The sequence below is a fragment of the Notothenia coriiceps genome, unplaced genomic scaffold, assembly GCF_000735185.1.
Source record: "Notothenia coriiceps isolate Sejong01 unplaced genomic scaffold, NC01 NC01_scaffold00010968, whole genome shotgun sequence".
Classification (NCBI taxonomy): Eukaryota; Metazoa; Chordata; class Actinopteri; order Perciformes; family Nototheniidae; genus Notothenia; species Notothenia coriiceps.
The window spans coordinates 164,962-187,662 of NW_011343669.1; the positions used below are offsets into that span (position 1 = coordinate 164,962).

Below are 22,701 nucleotides of genomic sequence, written 5' to 3' on the forward strand. Positions count from 1 at the left end.
ATGCCAGGCCTGTAAGTGGCGCTGCTGCCGCCACAAAATACACCAAAAGCAGCGAGGAAGACCCCGGAGCACTAGGGTTAGTACTTTCTAAGACCCCGCGGACACCCTGAGGTTATCCTCGTATTAAAAGGTTATGAGAATAAGTTTGATAAATGATTCTGTAAAGACGAACTAGAGAGGGATTCCTTTCCACTTTTTCAACAACACAGCTGCCTTTCATTCAGCCGATTTGATATTTATATTAAACTAGGGCTGTGCAATTAATCGTATTTTAATCTCGATTACAATTCTGGCTTGCAACGATTACGAAAACAACGTAATCGAAATAAAACGATGATTCTTTTTTTTATTATAATTTTTTGTAATAATTTTTTTTATTGTGTTTTCAGTTGAATTATACTTAAAGTTCAGGTTTATCAACTGTTGAAAACATACTGTTCAGATTTTTTTTTTTAAGTAAATGGATAACCGTTTTTTAATAATCGTGATATCAATTATTGACCAAAATAATCGTGATTATGATTTTTGCCATAATCGAGCAGCCTTATATTAAACTGCCGACAAAAAGTGATTGTCTTTAAAGCAATAAATAAATAGTATAACAGCTGATCAGATTAAAATGTTTATGCCACAGCTCCAGCTTTCAATTCCTCTTTTCACGTCTAAGATTAGGACAACGTCTTCCTTAGTCAAATGTGATACTCATTGCGCTACTTTCATTCTGAGCACAGCTGGCTTCTTAATCATTTTCATATCTGGTGCTGCCCCAAAGTTTGAAATCTTATGGTTAATGGTTTGTTTCATTGAGGTCTGAAAAAGTGTGGTGGCCTGAATGCTTTCGTACATGAATATTAACTCCTACGAAGTGTAGAAAATAAGAAAAACATTTAGGTAAAAGCTGAGGGGTTTCTGATGTCTACAAACAGCTGGGAAATAAAGAATTACGGAGAGGTTGCCGAGTCCTTTTCCTTGTTCAAGCACACGCGTGTTAAGCTAGCAGTGCACACATTCTCAGCCATGCTCAGAGTTGCCTTAACAGTCACTTGCTCTGATATGTTTAAGAGATAAAAATGCGCGTACCTGTTTCGTGGCCGCGAGTTTCTTCTGCAGATGCTCGATGGTCTCCTCTGCCACTCGGATCTTCCTGAGGGCATCTTCATCCGCCAGCTTCTTGCTCTCCTTCCTCTCCCTCTCCTCCAGCTCTCGCACTCGCATCCTCAGCTCATCCACCTGGACAGGTAGAGAGAGAGAGAGGGATTATAAGATGCAAAACAAGACATTTGACAAAGCAGGGTATATGCAGGAATCCTGAAGTCAGATGTAATTCCTTTGAAGACCCTTTCACACATTTTAAGACCTCATCGCCACTTTGAGTTCTAGCTGGTTACCTTGGCAACACGCTTTACCTCACATTTACTATATACAGTATTGATTGTCCTTCCTCCTTATCTTCCAACCATTTGGACGCAGACTTGCATTTCCCCATAACGATGTTATTTAACAACCGGCGTAAACGGACCTTTGCGCGCTATCAAGCAGTGAGCGTGCGATGTCCTGTTCAGATGACGTCAAATCCAACGGGATGCCATAAATAAACTACACAGAATCACACTACACAGTGTTTCCCCTATATACAAATAGTGGCGGCGCAGCGCTGGATCTGGGGGGCGCAGTGCTGGTAGCTCTGGGAGGCAAAAAACATTTTTGACCGTTGGCGCTCATCCAAATGTTCGGCCTTGATGTAACAACATTCATAATTAAGTAAATGTAAGCTTTCTGGTGTGTGATATAATTAAATGATGTTTTATTCAGACATTTTTATAAAAAAAGTTAACGTTAAGTATTAATAAATCTACATTATGTGTCCGAAACTTTTAGACCTTTACAAGCAAATTCATAGAAGCTCGAAACTTAACATAGTATTTTCCGAGACACTTGAACGGATAACACACATAGATGAACTGCTCCGCATAAGTACATAGCCACTAATCCGAGATTCGTCCTTACACACAATTCGGTCGACGATGATACCTACGTACAGATCGACCTTGATACGTACGACTATCTTACCATAAAAGGAACGTAATCTGTAGACTTGTAAGTTTGTATTCGTAACAAACTCACTACAGTATCCTACACAACCTGGACAAATGACAGTACACCCAAAGCCGGACAAACAAGAACAAACAAAAAAATGAACTGAAAACGTAAAACAACTAGACGTCGACTTCAGGCCTATGCGTGGCCGTCGAAGTCCTCACTTAGAGACCTCCGGTCTAATGAGACTTGTAAGTCTTCCACTTGAAAGGTATGTTTCGATGTAAACGTTTTTTACCGCTGTACCCTGAAAAAAGAAGCGTGTATTGAACCAAGTGTAGAGTCTACGGTCAAACAAAGTGAGGTACCAGTAAATATTGAATTCCATAAATTATTGTAAAAAAAAAACACAAAAAAAAATTTACATCAAACTCTCAGAGTTACGCCTCAACCATCGTGTTGCGCTCAACCGCTTATCCGTACCGTCTCAACCTCTTGACGTCGCCTGGGGCGCGGCCTCCGTCACTCCTCTCCACTCTTCGGGTTTGCCATTCTAGATTAGAGACAAAGGAATCACTAGTTCTGTGGTAATACTGCGTTACTAATGTAAGTACCCAAACTGTCGGTTTAGTGATCTAGCGTGATGATATACGGCGAACACACTTAACCTCTTGGAGAGAGGAGCTCTGGTTACAAATCTACCGCCATATTAGTGAGGTTATACTAATGTGACAGTAGCAGACTAAAAAGTCTGATGACCTAAAGCAGCTATGTTTTGTCTTTGGCATGATCTCCTCTAGATCGCCCATGTTACAGACGTCAGCGTCAAGAGAACGAAATGTTGTGTCTCAGGGACCCCCTACTTGTGGGTCGACCTTACTTCAGGTGCGACAAATTCGCGGGAGGACGAGTGACGTTCTTGCGGGGGAGCGCTGTCTAGCTCGGTACTCTCTCTCTGAAGGAGGTATGTGTCTAGAGAATTTTATATTTAACAGGGCTAGTCTCTTATTTTTCCTTTTATGAAAAGAAGTGATTGTGTACTGAAAGAATATCAGGACTGCAAGTCTACCGAGGAAAGTACGGGACACAATGATTAGTCAGAAATGGACGAAAGATGGAAACTCATCTAGGAATAACTGTTGCGATGTGGACTGTCACAAATAATAATGGCTACGAACCGTTGTAACAGTTGTTGACAAAGTGAAGAGGTCCTCACTACTCGACAGCGAGGGTCTAGTGTCGACGGCGGCTCCGAATAGGTCGAGCTCCTATGGGGACCGGGTCCACGCGTTTCTTTATGCTCTACAACGCGTAGGCTCAACTCGTCTTGGACCCGGTACTCGTTGCGGTCCATTTAGGTTGTGTGTGAGAGGTCGTGCGGAACCTTCTCCCCTCCCTTTCGTACGGTTGTACCCCGCAATTCTCTACGTAATTCCAATACGAAAAGTGGCGACATGGCTAGCTACCGCACTAGAATCTTACTATGAGTTCTCGGTTGTAATTCCCTGGTCAACTGAAACGGAGAAATGACATCGCGATAAATAAGTAAAATCTATGAAATAAACTCAACGAACGCAAAATACAAAAAAGGCAAACTTTACAAACGGAAGGGAACTGATATGGACCTTGAACTACCGTGAACGCCGAATTACGACAAGTTTCGCGTTACTCGCTTTGTACATTATTACTGGGACAGTGAGTTCTACGACAAGAACCGACAAAAATAAAACTTTATACAATATGATCACTTTGACTTGAGTAGTTTGGTGTAAAAGTCTTTCTCTTTATCTGTCTAACTATAGTCTCTTCGGTGATCGCCATTGTCCCACATAGAAAGTAAAACTGTCAATTGACAGTAACTCGTTGTGTGTCTAGTTGTTCGTGTGCAGATAGACTATAGGACACACCATTTGCGTAACGGGAAACAAATCACCACATATTATTGGTAAACATAGTAGTACTGAGGGGACGAGTGAATGACGGGGTCTATTGACTACTGAGTTTGGGTCTGGTGTCCAACTTAACGAGAGACATAGACGAGAGAGTCCGGTTAGTTGTCTCTCTACTCCGTAAACTAGTCGTGCGGAAGTTTGTTGTGGGTGGACGGTCGAGCTTCCGCCCTGCACGTCGCGATGTTCTCCTTCGACGCCCTTTGGGTCTACCTCTAGTTATTCCTCTACTTTTTTTGATTTAGTGCTAGTTTACACCACTACACAAACTAAGGTCACCCTAGGTTTCCCCAAAGACTTGAGGTGGTTTTGTAATGCTCACTACGCAACGTCGATGGGTCACCAGGGAAGTAAGTGGAAAACGGAGGCAGGTGTCAACGCAACAGTTTCACCGCTGTGCCCCTGAGACTAGGAGCTGCTCTGGCTGCTTACTGTCGTAGCTTCACTTCTTTCTCTCTACTGCTCCTGGTACTCCTCTCCTCTCTCCTCCTTCTCGACCTCTCCGTTCGCCCGGGGCCCTCCTCTCTCCCTCCGGCTGGCTCTCGCCTCTTCCCTAGCCCTCTCTCTCTCGTCGCGTCGCTGCTCGACTTCTCCTTCCTTAGCCTGTGAGACTTCTACGAGTCTCATCTTGAGTTCATAGGATGAAATGAGTAGCGAAATGTAAGATAAAGATACGTAAGAAGACCGAGAAAAAAATGGACAGTTACTTACTAGGAAAAGTTGGTTTACACACATAGGTTGTATGGTGACGTGAACTAGCCTAATGACGGTAATGACATTAGAAAAAGAGAGGAAACTGAGCAGTCCTTCGGGTCCTCAGACGGTCTTTCTCTACTCGAGAACAACTGTCCATGTTTAGCGAGGTTTTTTCTCGGGTCTCCCCTGTTTCAAGTGAGTTACCGGCGGCTGCATTTAGATTCGACTCCAAACAAGAAACCACAGAAACAGAAAGAAATATATGAACGGTACCAGAGGCGCCCCAGAATTTTTAATAATTTTCAACTAAATCGCTCTTTAATTCCGAGATTTTTCATTATTTGCCGTAAAAGGTTCCATAATTTAAAACATCGTACAAAAGTTATTCATATATTAACAGGTTTCTCCCAACATAAGAGTCCAGGACGGAGCTGTGACATAGTAACGCTATCCGTGCACAAAGGGGAGGTCCTACCGTCAGTAGTCGTCGAACGATTCTGTGCACCCGGTCGGTATATACCTCGCACCTCGGCGGCAGGCGCTTAAAAAAAACCGGCCGCAGCGCTTTACGCGACGGTTAAACAGAGATATACAGCGGTGTTCTTTCGCGAGACGTTCCAGAGTGTGGCATGGTCCGGGCCAGATCTGTTAAACGACGGGATCCACTCCTAAAATTCCGCTGTAAAATTACATTTCTTTTCCCCCCATGTCCCGGCCATGACGGGGGCCCTTATAAACAAAAACTTGTAAAATGTCATTTACGAGTGGGACCAGTGGACCACGTGAAACTCGTGTTCTAATGATCTCTGGTCCAAATGTAAAATTATTAGTTTACTCATACACTTGTATTGGTTATTGGAAGGTATCGGTTATTGTTTATTTACTCGAATAAAATAAAAACAACAAGTATGTATAGAATAAGAAAGATGGATGGCCATCAAGTGTAAGAGATAAATAAATTACGTATAAAAAACATAGAGAGGTCGGAATTGCGTATAAAAACCAGAATGGAGGCAGGAGATATCGAGTATTAACCTTGACTAAAGGTTTGGACAAAAATGGAAATAGGATATTAATATGGTTCCTGCACGGAAGCCTTTATACACAAATGTCATTAAACACCAGTGTTTGCAAACTGCCTGGGGTGACTCTATGGAATCTGATTTTAATGATAGATTTATGAGTCTCTCAGGGAATTGGAGTGACTCGGAGAGTCAGACCTGTCCTCTCGAGAGGAGGTGGGGACCAACATCTGTTGTAGATGAAAGAATGATAGCGAATCGCGTGAGATCGTGGTCTAATTATGGGTGTCGAGAGGGTAAACAGCGAGAGGAGTCATGGCTGCGAGCGAAAACCGCACACTCGACGCCCGCGGACTATTCGGTTGTAGGGGGTAAAAGTAGTGAATGAGCGGGTGGCATGTCCCGGGTTTAATTTACACATCATGGCCCACCNATTGGTGAAGAGTGTTGTCAGTCAGGGAGCAGCGAGTGCTACTTTTGATTGAGTTCATGTGTGAAAAGCTTGATTCACATGTGTATGTTGATCCAAACATACTGAGCACACAGATCGCTACTTTCTGAACGTTAGGGAACTGCTGTTTTTTGACATCACTCCAAAACTTCGCTGGCCCGTTAGTGCGCTGCATGTGTATATTTCCCCTTGTCGATGCAGGGGACCACTTCCTTTGCTCTGGTTGATACGTCCCCCTCTATTGCAACAGTGAAGGGGTCTTTGGCAAAGCCCATCATCACCTCTGTGGGCAGAGCAAGTCCATCCAATCGACCGGCAAAGTTCTCTTTCAACCTCGCAATGAAATCTGTCACCACATCCGTGATTTGTGCCGGAGATGTGATGTGTTTGGGGAGCGTCGGGAAATGCAGCATCTGACCCGTGCTCAAGTCGGTCGCGAAAAGGTCCAGCTTGACTTGGATCTGCTCCACAAGATCAATGACCGTTTTGTCTCTGTTTACGCTTCAGAGTTGAGAGAGACATGTTTTAGAGTTGCTAACATAGGACCACCGTTACTAGCACCACTTGATGCACTTTCAAAAAACGTGCTGCGTTGTGGTTTGGTGGTTTCTATGCAACGTGGAGTGTTGCGTTCATGGTCTGTAGTAGTGTAGGAATTTGGCTACGGGAGGCTGGGCCACTCGGGAGTTGGTTCTGGGCCGCATCTGGCCCGCGGGCCGCCAGTTGAATAGGCCTGGTGTAGTGGATACTGCCCTGAATGACAGACTTTTTTCCCATTCGTAAAAAAAAGGCGTATTCGTCGTGTGACTGCATGTGCCGAACCGTGACGTCTGAACCGTGACGGTACGGGACGAATACGGATACCGTTACACCCCTATTCATGACTTTATAAAAGCAAATACTGTTTGTCTTTGAATTATATTGTCACTTAAAGTTACTAAAACAAATACTCTCAATAAAAAAACTACTGAACAAAGGACTGTAACTTAAATGTACAAAAACACATACCTTTACAAAAACTAATACCAATTACTGTATTTTATGTTTATTTTACACAATTACTTTATACTGTCTTTGTCTTTTTAACCCGCTTTTATTGTGCCCCTCTCATGAAATAACTGGCCCCAGCCTGGCCCCCCTAGTAAAATTGGTCTAGAACCGGCACTGCCTTTTATCCTCAACCACTGTCTTGTATCTATTCTTAACTTCATGGTGATCTCTCCTTGCCCCCCTGCTTCTGTTTTCTCCAGAGGATTACATAGTGATGCAGTTTGGCCGGGTAGCAGAGGACGTCTTCTCCATGGATTACAGCTTCCCCATGTGTGCCCTGCAGGCCTTCGCCATCACGCTGTCTTCTTTCGATGGCAAACTGGCCTGTGAGTGAGCCATGCTGTCGTACCTCACTATATCCCTACTGTTGAAAGAAACCTACAGTTTAAATGACAAGGACACCCATCAGTTTGCACAGTGTCATTTTTATTTTTTAGTTTCCTGGTGCTTTGTAACATCATGTAAACACTAAATATGAAAAGCCTGCCACAGACTTAGACTTCAGAGACTTGTTTTATAGGTCCAGTATTATTTTACAGCAGATTTTATATGGAAGTTTAATACAACACAATTATGTAAGTCATTTTATGTAATTGACTTGTCTTTCTTTTTATATTTGCCAGCTGTGTAAAGGACTTAAAATATTGGGGACAACAGTGTAAAGACTACAAAATATTAAATGACGGTATTACAAGGTTTTAATGTCCATGAATGTTTTTTTATTTATTTATTTTAATCAGGAAGTGTCTACTGCGTTTAACATGATTAAAGGATGTTTTCAAAAGCCTTCTACCGATATTTTGTCAGATTAGACGTGTTTTTCTAACCAACGCTAACATCTGACTGTTATGTGTCATATTTAGTCTTTATCAAAATGAAGGAAACTCTTATCAAATTACCAAAAACGCTCATATCAGATGCAGCGGTAAAGCAACAAGTTTCAGATAAAGGTAACTAATCAGGGTTTTCGCTCTTGCGCAATATAAAGACATGAACATATTCCCTCTCATAATAACTTCATGATGATCGCCTGCGTGTTTCAGAAACTGTTCACATGCAGAGAGTCATTTAGGTTTCCACAAATAAAAATAGGCCTGCCTCTATGCTCTGTGGTGTAGTAAAGAGATCAGACGAAGACAGATATTTTGGATTGCAAAAACCCAAATTAAAAGTGTGTTGTCACATTGACATGACTGTCTGCATGCTGTTTACGGTTTCCTGCTTAAATGCTCTTTCTATAAACGTATACATAAAAAAGAAGCCCTGAGAGGTTTGTCTTTTAAACTTTGAACCTTTGCAACAAGTCATCTAGTTGACATGCTGACAATACATTGCACCCTTGGGCCACAAAGTATGAAAAGACTGAAAAAGCTTTAACTGCCACAGGTTTTTAAACTCCAAAGCAACAACATTGTGAACATCAGAGGAAGTAACCGGTATCTTTTATAAGAATCATCCAAACACACACAGAATCATCTTCAAGCTGATCTCCCCTCCCTGCTCTACTCATTGCATAACACTCCAGTAAATTGCACAATAATTCACGTTTTCAAATTGCAGGTTGCTACACTTGACAAAGACAATAACCATGCCTTATTAGACATGTTTTGACAAATGAGATGACATCAAATAAGTGAAGGCACTAATAGAGCACACTAGCTCGAAGTGAGTCTGGGCATTTGAGTGCCTGATTATTAAAAGCAGCCTCACAATGATCCATAGACAGCTGCGTTTGTTAAGCTAAAATACATGAAGTCACTTTGTCATTAAGTCCAGTGCATAAAGAGCGCATGGATCAATTAAGATATACTCTTAATTTGTGCTATCCTTCTTTTCACATTTTAATGTACAAAGAAGGATAGTTGATTTGAGTCAAGTTAAATTTAACAACTGCATTTGTTTAGTTTTTTTGTCAAAATGAATCTCCCTTAAATTCTGGTATCTTCCAGCTTTGTGCCTAATCAGTAAATTACTTTAAGTGAATAAATCTGCAGGACACTAAAAGAACGAAAGCTAAAAGAACTTCAGACTAATAACTAACAGAAATAGGTCTAATAATGGAGAAAAATACAACTGTTATACCAAACTAAAAGAAAATACCTGGGATAATAAACTTAGTGCACAGGATGATAGATTAAAGTGGTGACCTGAAAACATTCTGATTGGTTAAACTGTAGCCTCCCCCCTTTCACACACTTTGCGCTCTTAAAAGAGCACATCCTCTCCCACCAGAGCATGTGAATGATAGCTATCAGAGTGATGCCTCTCAGTCTTCATTAAAAACTGTTTAACGCAGCGCTTCAGGAGGGCATGACTTAAGAAATACCCCTCGATGTGATGGATGGTCGCTCTCCGCTGAGGATGAAGCTGCCGATAGTGTTTCTGCTCGTAGCCACCAACATTGTCTGTCTGCACGGATCTAATACTACAGGTAATGTATTTGCTATTATCTCCTTTAATTATAAAAAATATGATAGAATATCATCACGATCAAGTTGCTTACCCTAACCCTAACCCATTAAATGTAAGGGTCATTTGCTTAGAAAATACATACTATACAAGATAATCAAATCATAATCAAATCATCAATCATAAAATATTTGTTGATTCTGAAAAGGACCTTAGGCTATGGTGTACTCTATACTCTGACACTCCCAATAAACAGTTTAAATATTTTTCAGGCGCGGTGACTGTTCCTCACTGTGTAACAGATTACCTGTACACCGTGACCTGCTCCCTGAGCATGCCGTCGTCAGACAGCAACGTCTCCTACTGGCTCACCTTCCAGAAAAGGGAGTAAGTTGTTTTTTTTACAGGCGCTTGTTAAAAATGGATTACCTTAATTGTGATGATGACCTTGTGTTTCCTCACTCCTTTGTGCAGGAAGGTATGTTTGTGTATGCTGACGAACACAGATGGGGAATACTTCTGCTCCTTTAAAAGAAGAGGTCCGAGCTTTAATCGTCAGGAGGCTCATAAAATCTCACTTTGTTCCAAGAAAAAGGATGGGTCTGAAAGCTGTACAGAGCTGGTTGATAAATATAAACCTGTGGACCACAGTAAGGAACACTCTTTTTGGATTATTTTCCAAACGAGACACACAAAACATAATTAGATTCATATTTAAGTAATCTACCGATTAAAAAAACCTACATTTGTCTTTGATGTGTCCTTTGCAGTTAAACCAAATGCACCCTGCTGCCTCACAGTCCGGCACAACGCAAGTCAACACCACTTCACCTGGAAAAGCACCTATGAGGAATCTGCTGGTACCACCGATCTGGTCGACAGTCTCAAGTTTCAGCTTCAGTTTTACAGAAAAGGAGACGCACAAAACGTGAGATTCAAAGATGAAGAAATAACCCTGTTGGTGGTAATAATGGAAGTAAACAAGCTTTTTGGGAAACAGCGCTAGTATTTCAGTGGCAGTTAAAATATATTTGACAACGAAGAATAGAAAGTTGGATTAAATCTCAAACATGGACAATTAGGCATTAAAGGATAGTAACGAAAACGGTACACATTAGAAATTCAAATATTAGTTTAAAGACTTAAAGGTGGGGTAGGTAATTCACTTCAGATACACTTTTTGTTATATTCCATGGAATGCTCTTAACATCCCGATAGCAATGAATACATTAAAACATGTAATCTGTGGAAGCCGTGGCGCTGTAAAAAGCACGACCAATCATCTGAGACGGCCCGGCTAAAGTAACTGGATGGCCTACCTGCCTGTCAGCCTTCCATTTGTGCACAAACTGATCTCGTGCCCTCATTGGTCATGTGCGCGTTCGTGTGTGTTGGAGGAGGGGCTCTGTAAGGAAGTCTGAAGGAAGGGGCAGATTTCTTTCGGCTGCACACTTTCAAATTCTAGCGCACTCGAGCTGGTTTCTCCCAAATGTACCCTAACTTTAATTGGAACAAAAATACTGAGTTTGTAAATGACATAACAAATAATGAAATAGGACATATTTTTGGTTTTATTTATCAAGCTATATTAAATTAAATGTAGCCAAGGCTTTAATCATAAGGGACTTAAATGCAATCAACAATTAGGATACACGTTTGAACAGCAAGAATCCTGTAAATTCAATTTAAGATATGTTCTGTCCAAGCTGCAGTGGAAACAGGTGGGTTTTCAGTCTGCAATGAAAGATGTGCAGACCTTTTATAATTTTGCAACTATGGCAAAAAAAAAACTTTTTTGTAACTCTTTGCCACTGTGCGAGGGAGTTTGACCCAAATTACTGCGACTAAGTTCACGCATTTCAGAGATCTTACAATAATTTTCCTTTCACTTTTCACACTGGTGATGTCAGCTCCTAGCAGTGAAGAGAACTTGTCTACGTGAGAGGCGACCACAGCAACAGCTCAGTGTGGTGATGGCCTTTGGGTGAAAGTGTGACTTTATTTGACCCATCTTTTTACCACGCTCATTTTGACATGCTAAGAACGTAATAACGGCTCTGTTCTACTAGTCTCCCAGTGAGCACCGCCAAATTAAAGGAAAGGAATACTTCGGATTTAATACACCCAGAAAATAGTTACCAAGCGTTTGTTGCTTGAATATTGAAAAAGACTTTCTCTTTTCTTTCATATTCCTTGAAGAACAGACGAAGAAAGCTCTTGATGAATTAAAGTAGATCTGGCCATGTTTAAAAAAAACAACTATATAAATAACAAATCAATTTACAAACTGAATGTGAAACCTTTTATTCATAAGTGTTTTAAATGTTCAAATGCATGTCTGGGAAGTATGCAACAGGATAAATGAGACTTAGATTTGACCTCTCAAGCTTTTTGATTTTGTAAACTGATGTTTTTTTTTTTTTTATATATATATAGATTTGCTGTTGTTTAACGCTTCCCCAATTTGCTTAAATCAACACATTTGACTTATTTAGATTCTTCAATTGATAATGTGTCCCTTTAAAGCCAACTGTTGTGCCACACTGAACATGACGACTGTTTATCACAATATTAAAGCTTTTTAATTGATTTTGACCCCTCTACAAATAGGGACTCCATTTTCATTTATAATCAAATTGTATTTAAATAACAATTAGATCAATTGATACTAAAAAATAGTAGGCTTTTGGGGTTTGGTCAAATTATAAGAGTGACAAACTTGATATGGGTGAATAAAAAAAGGACAAACAATTTGTAAAGAATTAGAAGGACATTGTAAAATGGTCCTAAGCAATTCAAATATTGTCAATTGTAACTGTATCGTTTTATTACCATTACAACAGAATTGGAATATTGTTTTACCCATCTGTCTGCATCATCCCGTCATATTATCTGTAAAGAAATACATTAGTTAGTGAGCACAAACTGGGCCCACAGGTCATGCTTCTCCTTTCCAAAGTTAACTCACATACTACTCTGTTCATTTCAGGTGTCAAATCTTGCCGTCACCAATCTGGATTATTCAGTGGATGATCAACGTTTTGATCCAGACACCGAGTACGCGGCCAGAGTGCGGACCAGTCCTGGTCAGCAGCATTACAAAGGAGAGTGGAGCGACTGGTCTCCTGAAGTGTACTGGAAGACAGAGGCAGCTGTGAATGGTGGGCCTAAAAATAATATTTAAAAAAAGATAATCTGATCATTTTAGATTAATGAAGAAATTACAGTTAATCTTAAAATGCAATTTGAGAAAGCAACTTCTGGTAATCCATTACTTAAAAAAAAAATAAAAAAAAATCCATATTTGCATCTAGGCCTATTTTTTTAGCCGTTTACTTCTACTAAATGTTGTTCCATACAGATCCCCCACCACACACATTTCTTTTGGGACTGGGCAAGGTGCTCATCTCCTTATTTGTGCTGATGCTATTCACCCTCATTTTCGTCTGGGCTCCGGTTAAAAAGTAAGATCTCTCTCTGGGTTTTAACTCCTTAGCAAAGGCCAAACCCTTCTACAAGAAATGCCATTCCCTACAACCAATATACGCCTAATATCTTCTCTATGTTCCTCACACTAACAGGTGGAGAAAAGGGGCTTTCATTCCAACTCCAGCACCCTACTTCCACACCCTGTACAATGAATACCAGGGAGATTTCAAGGTAAGTGTAACTTGTAAAACACTAACATTTACCTCCTAAGAATGTCACTAAACAAGCCTGTGATTACAGAGCTGGGTGGTGACACACGAACACACGGCCGACGTGCTGAAGGCGGAGGAAACACTTCAAATCGACAAGCTCACAAAGTGTGAAGTGGTGGAAGAGAATGTAGAATGTCAGCCCCAGGTTTTCCACCACTTCAGGGAGGGAAGCATCTACAGCAACATATCGGACCCCGGCTGCGATGCTTCGATGCTGGGGGTCCCGTACGCTGTGAGCACCCTCCCACCAGGATACTCCGCTGAAGGAGACTCGGGGTGCTGGCTGGAGAGGGACCCGCCCTGGTACTGCAACGAGTACTGCACCCTGAGCGCCTTCCAGCAGGGAAGCCCAGTCACAGCAGAGGATCATGGGAGCTTAAAATCCCACACCTGCCCCACAGGGATCATCAGAGAGGAGGCCGTGACTGAAGCATGAGCTCTGTGTAGTTACTGTGATGTGAACTTTGGAAGTTCAACAACACACATTTACACATCTACTGTAAAGTGCTTCAAAAATAAAACAGTAAATTCTTATTTTTGTATATTTGAAGTACATAATATACAGGCATACATTTTTTATTGTGCACTTATTTTTGTATCCCCCCCCCCACAGCAGTATGCATAATGTAGAGATACAAGTTATTGCATAACATTTTGCTTGCATTTATTTAATTAATTCTGTAAATATCTGTAAACTAAAATTGTTTGAACAGACATTTTTCCATCAATCCATTTCTACATTGTTTTGATGACTGCATTTTGCTTTGTCTCTGAACCTTGAACGCATTATTTCATGATTGTTTTATTCATTTAATAAAGAAAATGCTTTAATTTTTGTAGAAAGTTTTATTTACGCCAACACATACATGAACAAAGCACCATATAACCTTAAGTCTGATACAGAAGTAAGCCTACCTGCCTCAGTTATCATGGCCATTTTTATTTATTCCATAGCAAACACTCTGAATAACAAAAAGACAGCCAAGGCAGCAGATTCTATCATATATTACAGCATGCTGAATAGAAAACCTGGGAAAGAGAATTAGACAGAACCATCTAGAGACACTAGTGAGATACAACAGTATAAAAGTGCCATTCATTATACAGCAGTTGAAATACTGACAATGAAACAAGCTAATTTAACATTACATTTATGGAAAATAAAGGGGGAGAACATGAAAAAGGAATAGACCCTGTGAAAGAGCATTATAAAACAAAAATACATTTTCTTCCTTGTACATTGATGAGAGCCAGCAGCTTGCATGGAGTCGATGAAACTGGTACCGAGCTGTGTCCCTTGCACCACATAAGACAATAAATGTTTAAAAAGAAATGACCAGGGCGCTCGAGCACCCATCCCCTCCCAGCAATATGCGCCAACTGGCAATTAAGAAACTAAAACACGAAGCTCGGATGGCACAGAATGTGTGGAGTTTAAATAGAAGTCTTTAAGCAAGTCCTGATGTGAGAGGTGCACATTCATTGAGACTGAGGGGGGAGGTGATCTTGTTAAACCCATTCCTTCTGTCCAAGTCTCTGCCTTACGAGGGGGAGAATTTTTTGGCTTGTGCTCGAACTCTTTTTTCGTATTCTACTCTGTTTTGGCTGAAAAACAAAAAAGGTAAAAAAAAAAAAGTTAACATGTTGCTCTGATAAGACAATTTCCAAACAACAACAAAAACACGACCGAAATGAAACTCGTAAAAGTGCAGAAAGGACAAAGGTCTCTCTTCTGTCAAGATGTATTAGTCAGGTTGTGAGATGGAGACCTTTGTTAAACAGGTTATGACAGGACCCTGAAAGATCATCATTTGATAGCATCTTAGAGTCTACGTTTGCTTCACGTCTAAAAACCTTCTCAGCCACTAACAGGGCCGTATCCAGGATTTCCTAAATACCGAGGTCCAAATATGTTAGGGGGGTTCGGGGGACACCCCCCGAGATTTATGTTGATATATTAATTCATATAAAAACACATCCACACACGTTTGTACTTCAGAAGTGCATGCTTGAAAATGTTTAAGAAGACTGTGGTAATAATCTCTTTGATCCTGGTATTGCAGTCACATCCGTTAGAAAAGCACAAGTCAAGGATGAAAAACCTATTCAGTGACAGATACAAATAAAACTACCTTAAAGGTAGGTAGGTAAGAATGGAGAAACCTCCTCGACCTTCCTTCAGACTTCCTTACACACCTACCTGTTTGTCCGGACTGTTCTGTATGACCCACACCAGAGTTACAGGTGTGAAACCCCCGGCGAAAAGAGGTGACTTAATCCTGATCAAACAGGTATTTTCAAGCGTAAAATCATGGATCGTCCAGAGCAATGACTAGAAATTCTGGCAGGCCATCGACATGTGATCAGAGGAATGGCTCAGCGCGGTCGAGTGAGAGACGGATGTAGATCAGAGCAGACCTCTGGGAGTTCGGAGTAGAGTAAATTATTGTCATCAGTATGTAGTAAATGTACAGTGTAAGTCTTAGTTTGGCCATGAATAAACACTGCAGCTCAACAAGACCAAAGTCAGGTTCCTGTTTCTCAGCTTCATGGTCTCCTATAGGTGGTTAGCACAGTTGCAGAAAGCTGAAATTAATTTCCCAAAAGAGATGAGAGCGAGACGCAGCTCGTTTAGGTTTGACGACAGGATGAAGGTACGCCATTTATCGTACTTTAAAAACAAATTAACCGGATCAAATAAGAACTTTTAATGTGTGAAAAGGCCCAAAGTTAATATTTTGTTCCCCCTATAAAACGTTTAAAGATGTTTTGGTTTTACCAGTCAGCTAAGTGAAGAGAGATATATGAGAATAATAATAATGTGTTTGTGTGAACAACAAAGTCTGTGGGACCCTGCAGATTTACTTTTGGTACAAAAAGCTGCACAAACGTCTATTTTCTCTGACTTGCACTTAACAACCAATTCATTTTTAATGAGCAGAATTTATTTTAGAGTTAAAGTTTATCATAGTTGACAACAACAACTGTCTATAAGCAGGGGTGCACATAACGTTTTTGCCCTGGTTCTCAAAGGAGCACCTGGAGATGTTGCTTGGTGCTCATCCTTAAAATAAAATAAACCGTACATTTTGAGGGGGTCTTTATTTTACACGGCACTGAACACACATGCAGAGGTGAACACAAGACAACATTAGCACAACCAGTAATCCTACAAGCTGTCATCACTACCCTCCTGACTGTTCTCCTCACTGTCTTCCTCTCTGTCAGACATGGTAGCTGATGATGTAGGCCTACTACTTTCTCTCTGGTTGAGTCTGCGATTAGCTGCTTGCATCCACAAGTCAACAGCTGGTTTTGGGTCGAAAGTCTCTGTTGTCATCTTAGACAAGTGGATGTAATCAAATAAGTGTTATTATGTGTACATAACCAATAACCTACCATAGCCAATAACAAATGAGTGTAACTTATTTTATTTGTGTTCATTCATATCTTATTTTATAGTTAACATTTATTTATGCATTTTTTTTNCGGGCGCCAGATAAGCCACTGCGGGCGCCAGATAAGCCAACATCCCCCATTTTCATCACTTACAGCGCCCATCGTACAGGGCAAATGAAACGTGTAACCGGGGTGAAAAGGGTGTTACATTTAGTTAATTATGAATATTGTTACATCAAGGCCAAAAATTAGGATGAGCACCAACGGTCAAAAATGTTTTTTTCCCTCCCAGAACTGCCAGCGCAGCGCCTCCCCAGATCTGGCGCCCTAGGCGAACATCAACGCCAGTGCTACGGACCGGCCATGAGTTCATATGCAACTCGCAAATATCTTTCTCTCTCTCTTCTCTTTCAATGTTGGTACGCAAATGCACCTTTTTTCAAATGACCCGGTGCTCTTTTTTTGGCGGAGGTGAACATGCGTACCTGCGCACCAGTTATGTGCAGCCCTGTCTATAAGAGATCATTAACCTTCTAATTTCTTTAGCTCGTTTTCAGACATGCATACAACAGGGAATATGCAAGAATCCTGAAGTCAGATGTAATTCCTTTTAAGACCTTTTTTAAGACCCTTTCCACACATTTTAAGACCTCATCGCCACTTTGAGTTTTAACCAGTTACATTGGCGACACACTTTACCTCACATTGACTATATACAGTATTGATTGTCCTTCCTCCTTATCTTCCAATCATTTGGACGCAGACTTGCATTTCCCCATAACGATGTTGTTTAGCAACCAGCGTAAACGGACCTTCACGCCATCAAGCAGTGAGCGTGCGATGTCCTGTTCAGATGACGTCAAATCCAACGGGATGCCATAAATAAACTACACAGAATCACACTACACACCTACGCAATGATTACATTCAGGCAGACTGTAGAATTCAACCTCTTTGGACCATTTATATACTTATTGAAAACAAGCTACAAAGTGTAATACCTTGGGAAATGCCGTTTAATACTTTTTAATAGCCTTCATTTTCGCTAAATTGATTCATCAACTTGTAATACTTTTTAAGACCCCGCGGACCCCCTGTACAAGATTAAAAATCAGGTATTTTTAGATGAAAACTAAGGTCACTCACCAGTAGATTGTGTAAGCCTCTGCTTGGGCTGGATCCTGGATATTTGGTTCATTTAGGAGTTCCTGGATACCTAATAAGATCTGTAGGGTAAATTAGACAACATCACATGTGTTAGTGATACAATGTAAAAGCTGTTGTATTATCTCTTTGTTTGGGTTAAATCTCCCTGAATTGTTTAATAACCTTTGACCCTTATTTTCCAGCAGTCCGTAACAATTCATATTGAATCAGAACATTTGCAATTTAACTTAAGAGCCAAGTTTCATATAACTATGTCAATATAACTGAAACCACTCCCTTTGTGTTGTTCAAGCAAATTCATTTTAAGATGCAGTCACTGATATAAATGTAGAGGTACAGTATGAAACCAAAAACTAAGTTCATAAGAATTTCAGAAATGTCCTATAATGTAGATGAGGTATGCTTGGCAATCCAGACCTGCTTTATTGTGATGGCTGGTCTCCAGTCCTTGTCCTCCTCTAGAATTGATAGGCATACCGTGCCTGATGGATACACATTTGGGTGAAAGAGAGGAGGCTCAAATTTACCTGAAACCCAAGAAAAAGAAAATGTAAATGCATCTCTGTTGCAGATCCATTACAAATGTCAGAGACGATGAACAAAGTCCACTTTCTTCTGACAGCTTTTCCACAATATACACGGACTGAACGTTTCCATTGAAAAGCAGCAGCTTCTGTTGTTCAGAGAGCAGTGACCTAATGTTATCTATTGTGACATTCAGACAACATCAACCCTGTTGCAGGTTAGAGGAACATTGAACATCACAGTGCAGGGCCCACAGGGGAAAGGCCCATTCCTAAATGGTTGATGAAGCGTTTTGTTGTGCAGTTTTTGCCATGTTATTTCTGATTACACAATGTCGATAGACTTCTTCAAGCATCTTGTAAGACATAATAACAGAGTGCAGCAATCCCAATAACAGTTGTGTTTTCACTGATCACAGGTCAGACACAGTAACTCACATTTTGGAGGCGAAGAAGGATAGTCATCCTTGAACAACATGCGCAGTTTGAACAGGCCTCCTTCCCACGGAGTCTGAGGAGAAACACAAGCATTAGATTCATATTGGCACTAGTTTCAACACTAATAACTCTTGAAAACCATGTTGTTGTTATTATTGCCAGATTTATTTATAAGTAGGTTTCAGGCTCATCACTCGTAAAGCTTTCCCAGTTTTAAGAATTATCAATTTTCCCATTCACCTGCTACAGAAATAACAGTGGCTTCAAATAAGCTCACTGTGCTCCATGTATCAGGGGATGCTGCGTAAAGCAAATATGTTCTATATGCAAAAAGACAGAGAGACATTACCCCTTTCTTGCCAGGAATAGCACATTCCCAATTCATGAGGTTCATGGTTCCGTCTGGATTTTTTGTTGGTACAGCAACAAATCCCTGAAAGATTGAACAGGAGAGTGCAAACATTTATAAAGATATCAGTTGACAACATCAGACCTGGCATTAACATGCAGTTTGGTGATGAGCTCACAAGTGGACAGGCCCAAGTGCGTCTGGCATTAGTATGCAGATCCACACGTCTCCAGTGACCATTTGTGATCGGATCGCACTTCACTGTTTTATATGTAAATACACACTAACATAATTTCCTTTTTCACGGTACATAATGGAAAGTAGTGGTTGTTATTGGTGTGTTTTGTATTCCATTTTAAAGTAATTACTCGCACATATATTACAGAAACCGGCAATGATTAAAGAAAAGCACTGCCTACAGTTTGTGTGCCTTCGGGCATACTTTTCTCAGCCTGACTGCAGTGTGTGTTCTTTTCAAATTCATTTTAAGAACATAGAAATATGAGATAATGGTCTACCGACATCCTCTTTGCCAGGCAACTGCAGCACAGAGAGCTCAAAGGTGTGTTAGGGATTAGAGAAGTAAGGCTGGTGTCACATTTGTGACAGTGGACTCGAGCAGAAACACTGGCACATCACCACAATACGACAAATTCTGACACGAGAAATTCTTTCATAATACATATATTCAGAGTTTTTTTTAAATTTGCCGGAGGGTCCATTGCCATACTTCTGATGAGAGAATGTGGCCATATACGGCAAAGACCACCTTCAAATATGGTCTGAGCATTCAGATCTGAAGGAAGCTTGGATGCATGGACACCTGTTCTTTATAGCTATCCACTTGAGAGCTGACATTTTATTTTCAGGTGAGAACAGGACGGTGAGGACAAAGCAGGTGCATCTCATGAGACACTACTTACGAAAGGATGGTCTTTCCGCCATGCCTTGCGCTCCTGGGCAAGGCGGCTCAATGCAATGCCTGACATGATTCGGGGACTCCTGCAATAAGAAGAGACAGTCAAGACAATTATATAACACATTATCTTAAACAGGGATATTCACAAGTAAACTTTGTCAAGGTCATGTCATGAAAGATGTTCATCATACATGGTTTTAAAAGCTGACAAGTGTTGCCAATTAAGTCATTAAATCCAAAAAGGAAGTAAAGATATGCTGCTATCTCTGTTTTATATCAAATAATTCAAAATGATTGGACAGACAACAAATTCTATATAACTTTTAAATTGTGTTGACTGTAATTTGGCCCTTTTAAGTGTTTATTTGAAAGTCAACAGATTGTTATCTTTCACTGTCAATATGTATACATTTTAATTCAGTTTTATTTTCTATTTTTAGATGTTTAACTTTTTTTATTTCTTGTTTGTTACATAATGTCTAATGCCTAGTTGCACATTATGTAAAAAGCAAAACAATTTGGTTTAGAAAAAAGGGGCAAGGTAAAAACACCAGAAATAAAAACCTGACATTATCCATGTAATGGACTCCATTCATCAAGTGAACACAACAGGTCTTTCTACACACACCTTTAGTGTTTTAATTAGTCCATCCTCCCTAAAAGAGTGTGTTTTAATCATCTAGATACAATTATCATTTTACATCTACAAATACATGGCGCCCCGTTAATTATTTGTGATTGTCCTTACTTATACCAAGTTATCTTTTATACTGCGGTGGTTGAGTTGTACGCCATTGAGTTGCCAATTGCTTTAAAGAAACTCTAATTAAGACCCTGCATTGGAATGTCTAATTATCTCTATAGCAACGATGCTTTGGAGATAACGTAAAGTAACAGGAAACAAAGCAACAAAATGACTAGAAACTTCCCACTTAGCATTTACAAACGTTATATCAGTAAAGTAGTACCCTATATAAATGGGCAACTTTGGACGTGATAAACTTTGAACACCAACCTTTATCGTTTTAACGTATTGTTCAAGTATGTTAGGCTAAGGGGCTAGCGAAGTTAGCTGGTAGTGATAACCTTATAGCTACAGAAAACGATTCCCATGCTATTTTGTTTGCGCCTAATGTTACAATTAGGGGTCCTGGGAAATGAAAACATGTTAGTTTAACATCTTACACCTTCGTTGGAGTTGTACTGTCAACTTGCCATCGACATAAATGTCAACACACTGACCGCAAAAAGCTATTTGATTAGCAAGCTAGTCGGTTGTGAGCTAACTCATGTGCGCCAGAATCATGCTACATCCCAACAGACGCTGTTAGCGTCTGACACGGCCTGATGCAGCACAAAAATGCGCTAATGCACTTGATTTGAACCACATTTTGGATGACAGAAAAGTGATTAGTCCCTTTCCCCTAAGTATTATTGATAAAGTATCTGTAATAGCAACCAGGGATGTGAAATATTTGACAGGAATAATTCATATCGTAACCCATTAAAGCATAGGGACAAAGAACGGCAGAGCTGAAAGGCGCACATTTGTGCATTACCAAACTAGCGAAAATGGCGCAAACTGAAGCGGATAAAATATCTCAATACACGACCAAATAAACGTATTTGCTAATAAAGGTGTGCTCCTACCTTTCAGTGTAATTGCACTGGCTCTGTTATTGAGGCAAAATGAATTAATCGTTCTCAAATCCCGTTAAACCTTGTAAAGTTTCCCTCCTGAAAAACCACCCGCTCCTACTCAAGATAGCCACAGACACAATGAGGCAAAATAGTCATCTGTCCCGTACTTCCGTCTTCGTTTAAATTATCGTAATCATAAACAGGTGTATTGCCAAGTACGTTTACACATACGAGGAATTTGTCTTGGTGTATATGGTGCATACATGAAAACAGTTAAAGAAGATACAAAATGAAGAAAAACAACCCTAAAAAAAGAAAAATCATGGTGTGTTTCCATCTTTTTTACGCTGTGGGTTTTTGGGTGTGCCTTTTCAACTGTTGATGAGATTTTATCTGTTTGTTTGTTTGTTAGTTTTCATTTGATTTGAGTGGCATAGCTTCTGCTGATCGCACATAGTTTATAACAAGCAACTTGAAATGGCTGGGAAAGATCGTCTTTGCGTTGCAGATGTTTCTCATAACTGATGCACTGCAAAAATAAAATAAAAGTAACTTCTAAAATACAAGAGACCGATTACATTTAATATTCAGGATTTCCTGCAAACTGTACGAATCATATTCCTATTTCATACATCAGAAAAGACTAGGTGCGATGTCCTTCAACACAGGTGGATTTACATCTTCCCTTATAAATCATCTTTGACCAGACTAAAGACCGTTAACCCAAACGACAATGTTTGACAATTAAATAGCATATTTACAATTCCTTAACAGTTTGGATTACTCTTTCTGAGATGTTTTCTTATGAATAATAGATCCCCTAACACTGTTTTATATTGCAGTGCAAACAAAGCGAATAAAAAAACAATTGTCTACAGTTCTAGTCAGGGATGTTTTAGGGCAACTAAGTCATTAGCAGCCTGTTTCAAGGAAAAGACACAAGAGGGCG

At 40.2% G+C, this 22,701-nt stretch overlaps 4 protein-coding genes across 6 annotated transcripts in view; 2 read left to right on the forward strand and 2 right to left on the reverse strand.

Annotated features, from left to right (window-relative positions):
* Nucleotides 1-7,986, forward strand: part of LOC104946329 (tubby protein homolog) — a 14,885-nt gene extending 6,899 nt beyond the window's left edge. For all 3 annotated transcript variants that reach the window (XM_010772136.1, XM_010772134.1, XM_010772133.1), the window contains one exon: nt 7,406-7,986. In XM_010772136.1, the coding sequence (XP_010770438.1) occupies nt 7,406-7,539 (134 nt within the window). In that variant the 3' untranslated portion in view covers nt 7,540-7,986. The remainder of the gene's footprint in view (nt 1-7,405) is intronic.
* The window catches only part of cfap119 (cilia and flagella associated protein 119), a 19,537-nt gene extending 9,107 nt beyond the window's left edge, over nt 1-10,430 (reverse strand). The window contains exons 1-2 of the mRNA XM_010772137.1: nt 10,359-10,430; nt 10,044-10,139 (exon numbers count right to left, since the gene is read on the reverse strand). The gene's annotated coding sequence lies outside the window, so the exon portion shown is untranslated. The remainder of the gene's footprint in view (nt 1-10,043; nt 10,140-10,358) is intronic.
* On the forward strand, nt 9,462-14,358 carry LOC104946328 (interleukin-21 receptor). The gene is made up of 8 exons (XM_010772132.1): nt 9,462-9,636; nt 9,887-10,001; nt 10,089-10,264; nt 10,385-10,542; nt 12,604-12,775; nt 12,976-13,078; nt 13,196-13,274; nt 13,344-14,358. Exons 1-8 carry the CDS (start codon nt 9,543-9,545, stop codon nt 13,749-13,751), a joined length of 1,305 nt encoding a protein of 434 aa, XP_010770434.1. The 5' UTR covers nt 9,462-9,542; the 3' UTR covers nt 13,752-14,358.
* Nucleotides 14,139-21,899, reverse strand: ube2ib (ubiquitin-conjugating enzyme E2Ib). The gene is made up of 7 exons (XM_010772131.1): nt 21,762-21,899; nt 20,116-20,194; nt 19,193-19,276; nt 18,844-18,916; nt 18,299-18,408; nt 17,861-17,940; nt 14,139-14,920 (listed from the first exon to the last, which is right to left on the reverse strand). The coding sequence occupies exons 2-7, from the start codon at nt 20,179-20,181 to the stop codon at nt 14,857-14,859; spliced, it is 477 nt and encodes a 158-aa protein (XP_010770433.1). The 5' UTR covers nt 20,182-20,194; nt 21,762-21,899; the 3' UTR covers nt 14,139-14,856.
* Between the last annotated feature and the right edge of the window lie 802 nt (nt 21,900-22,701).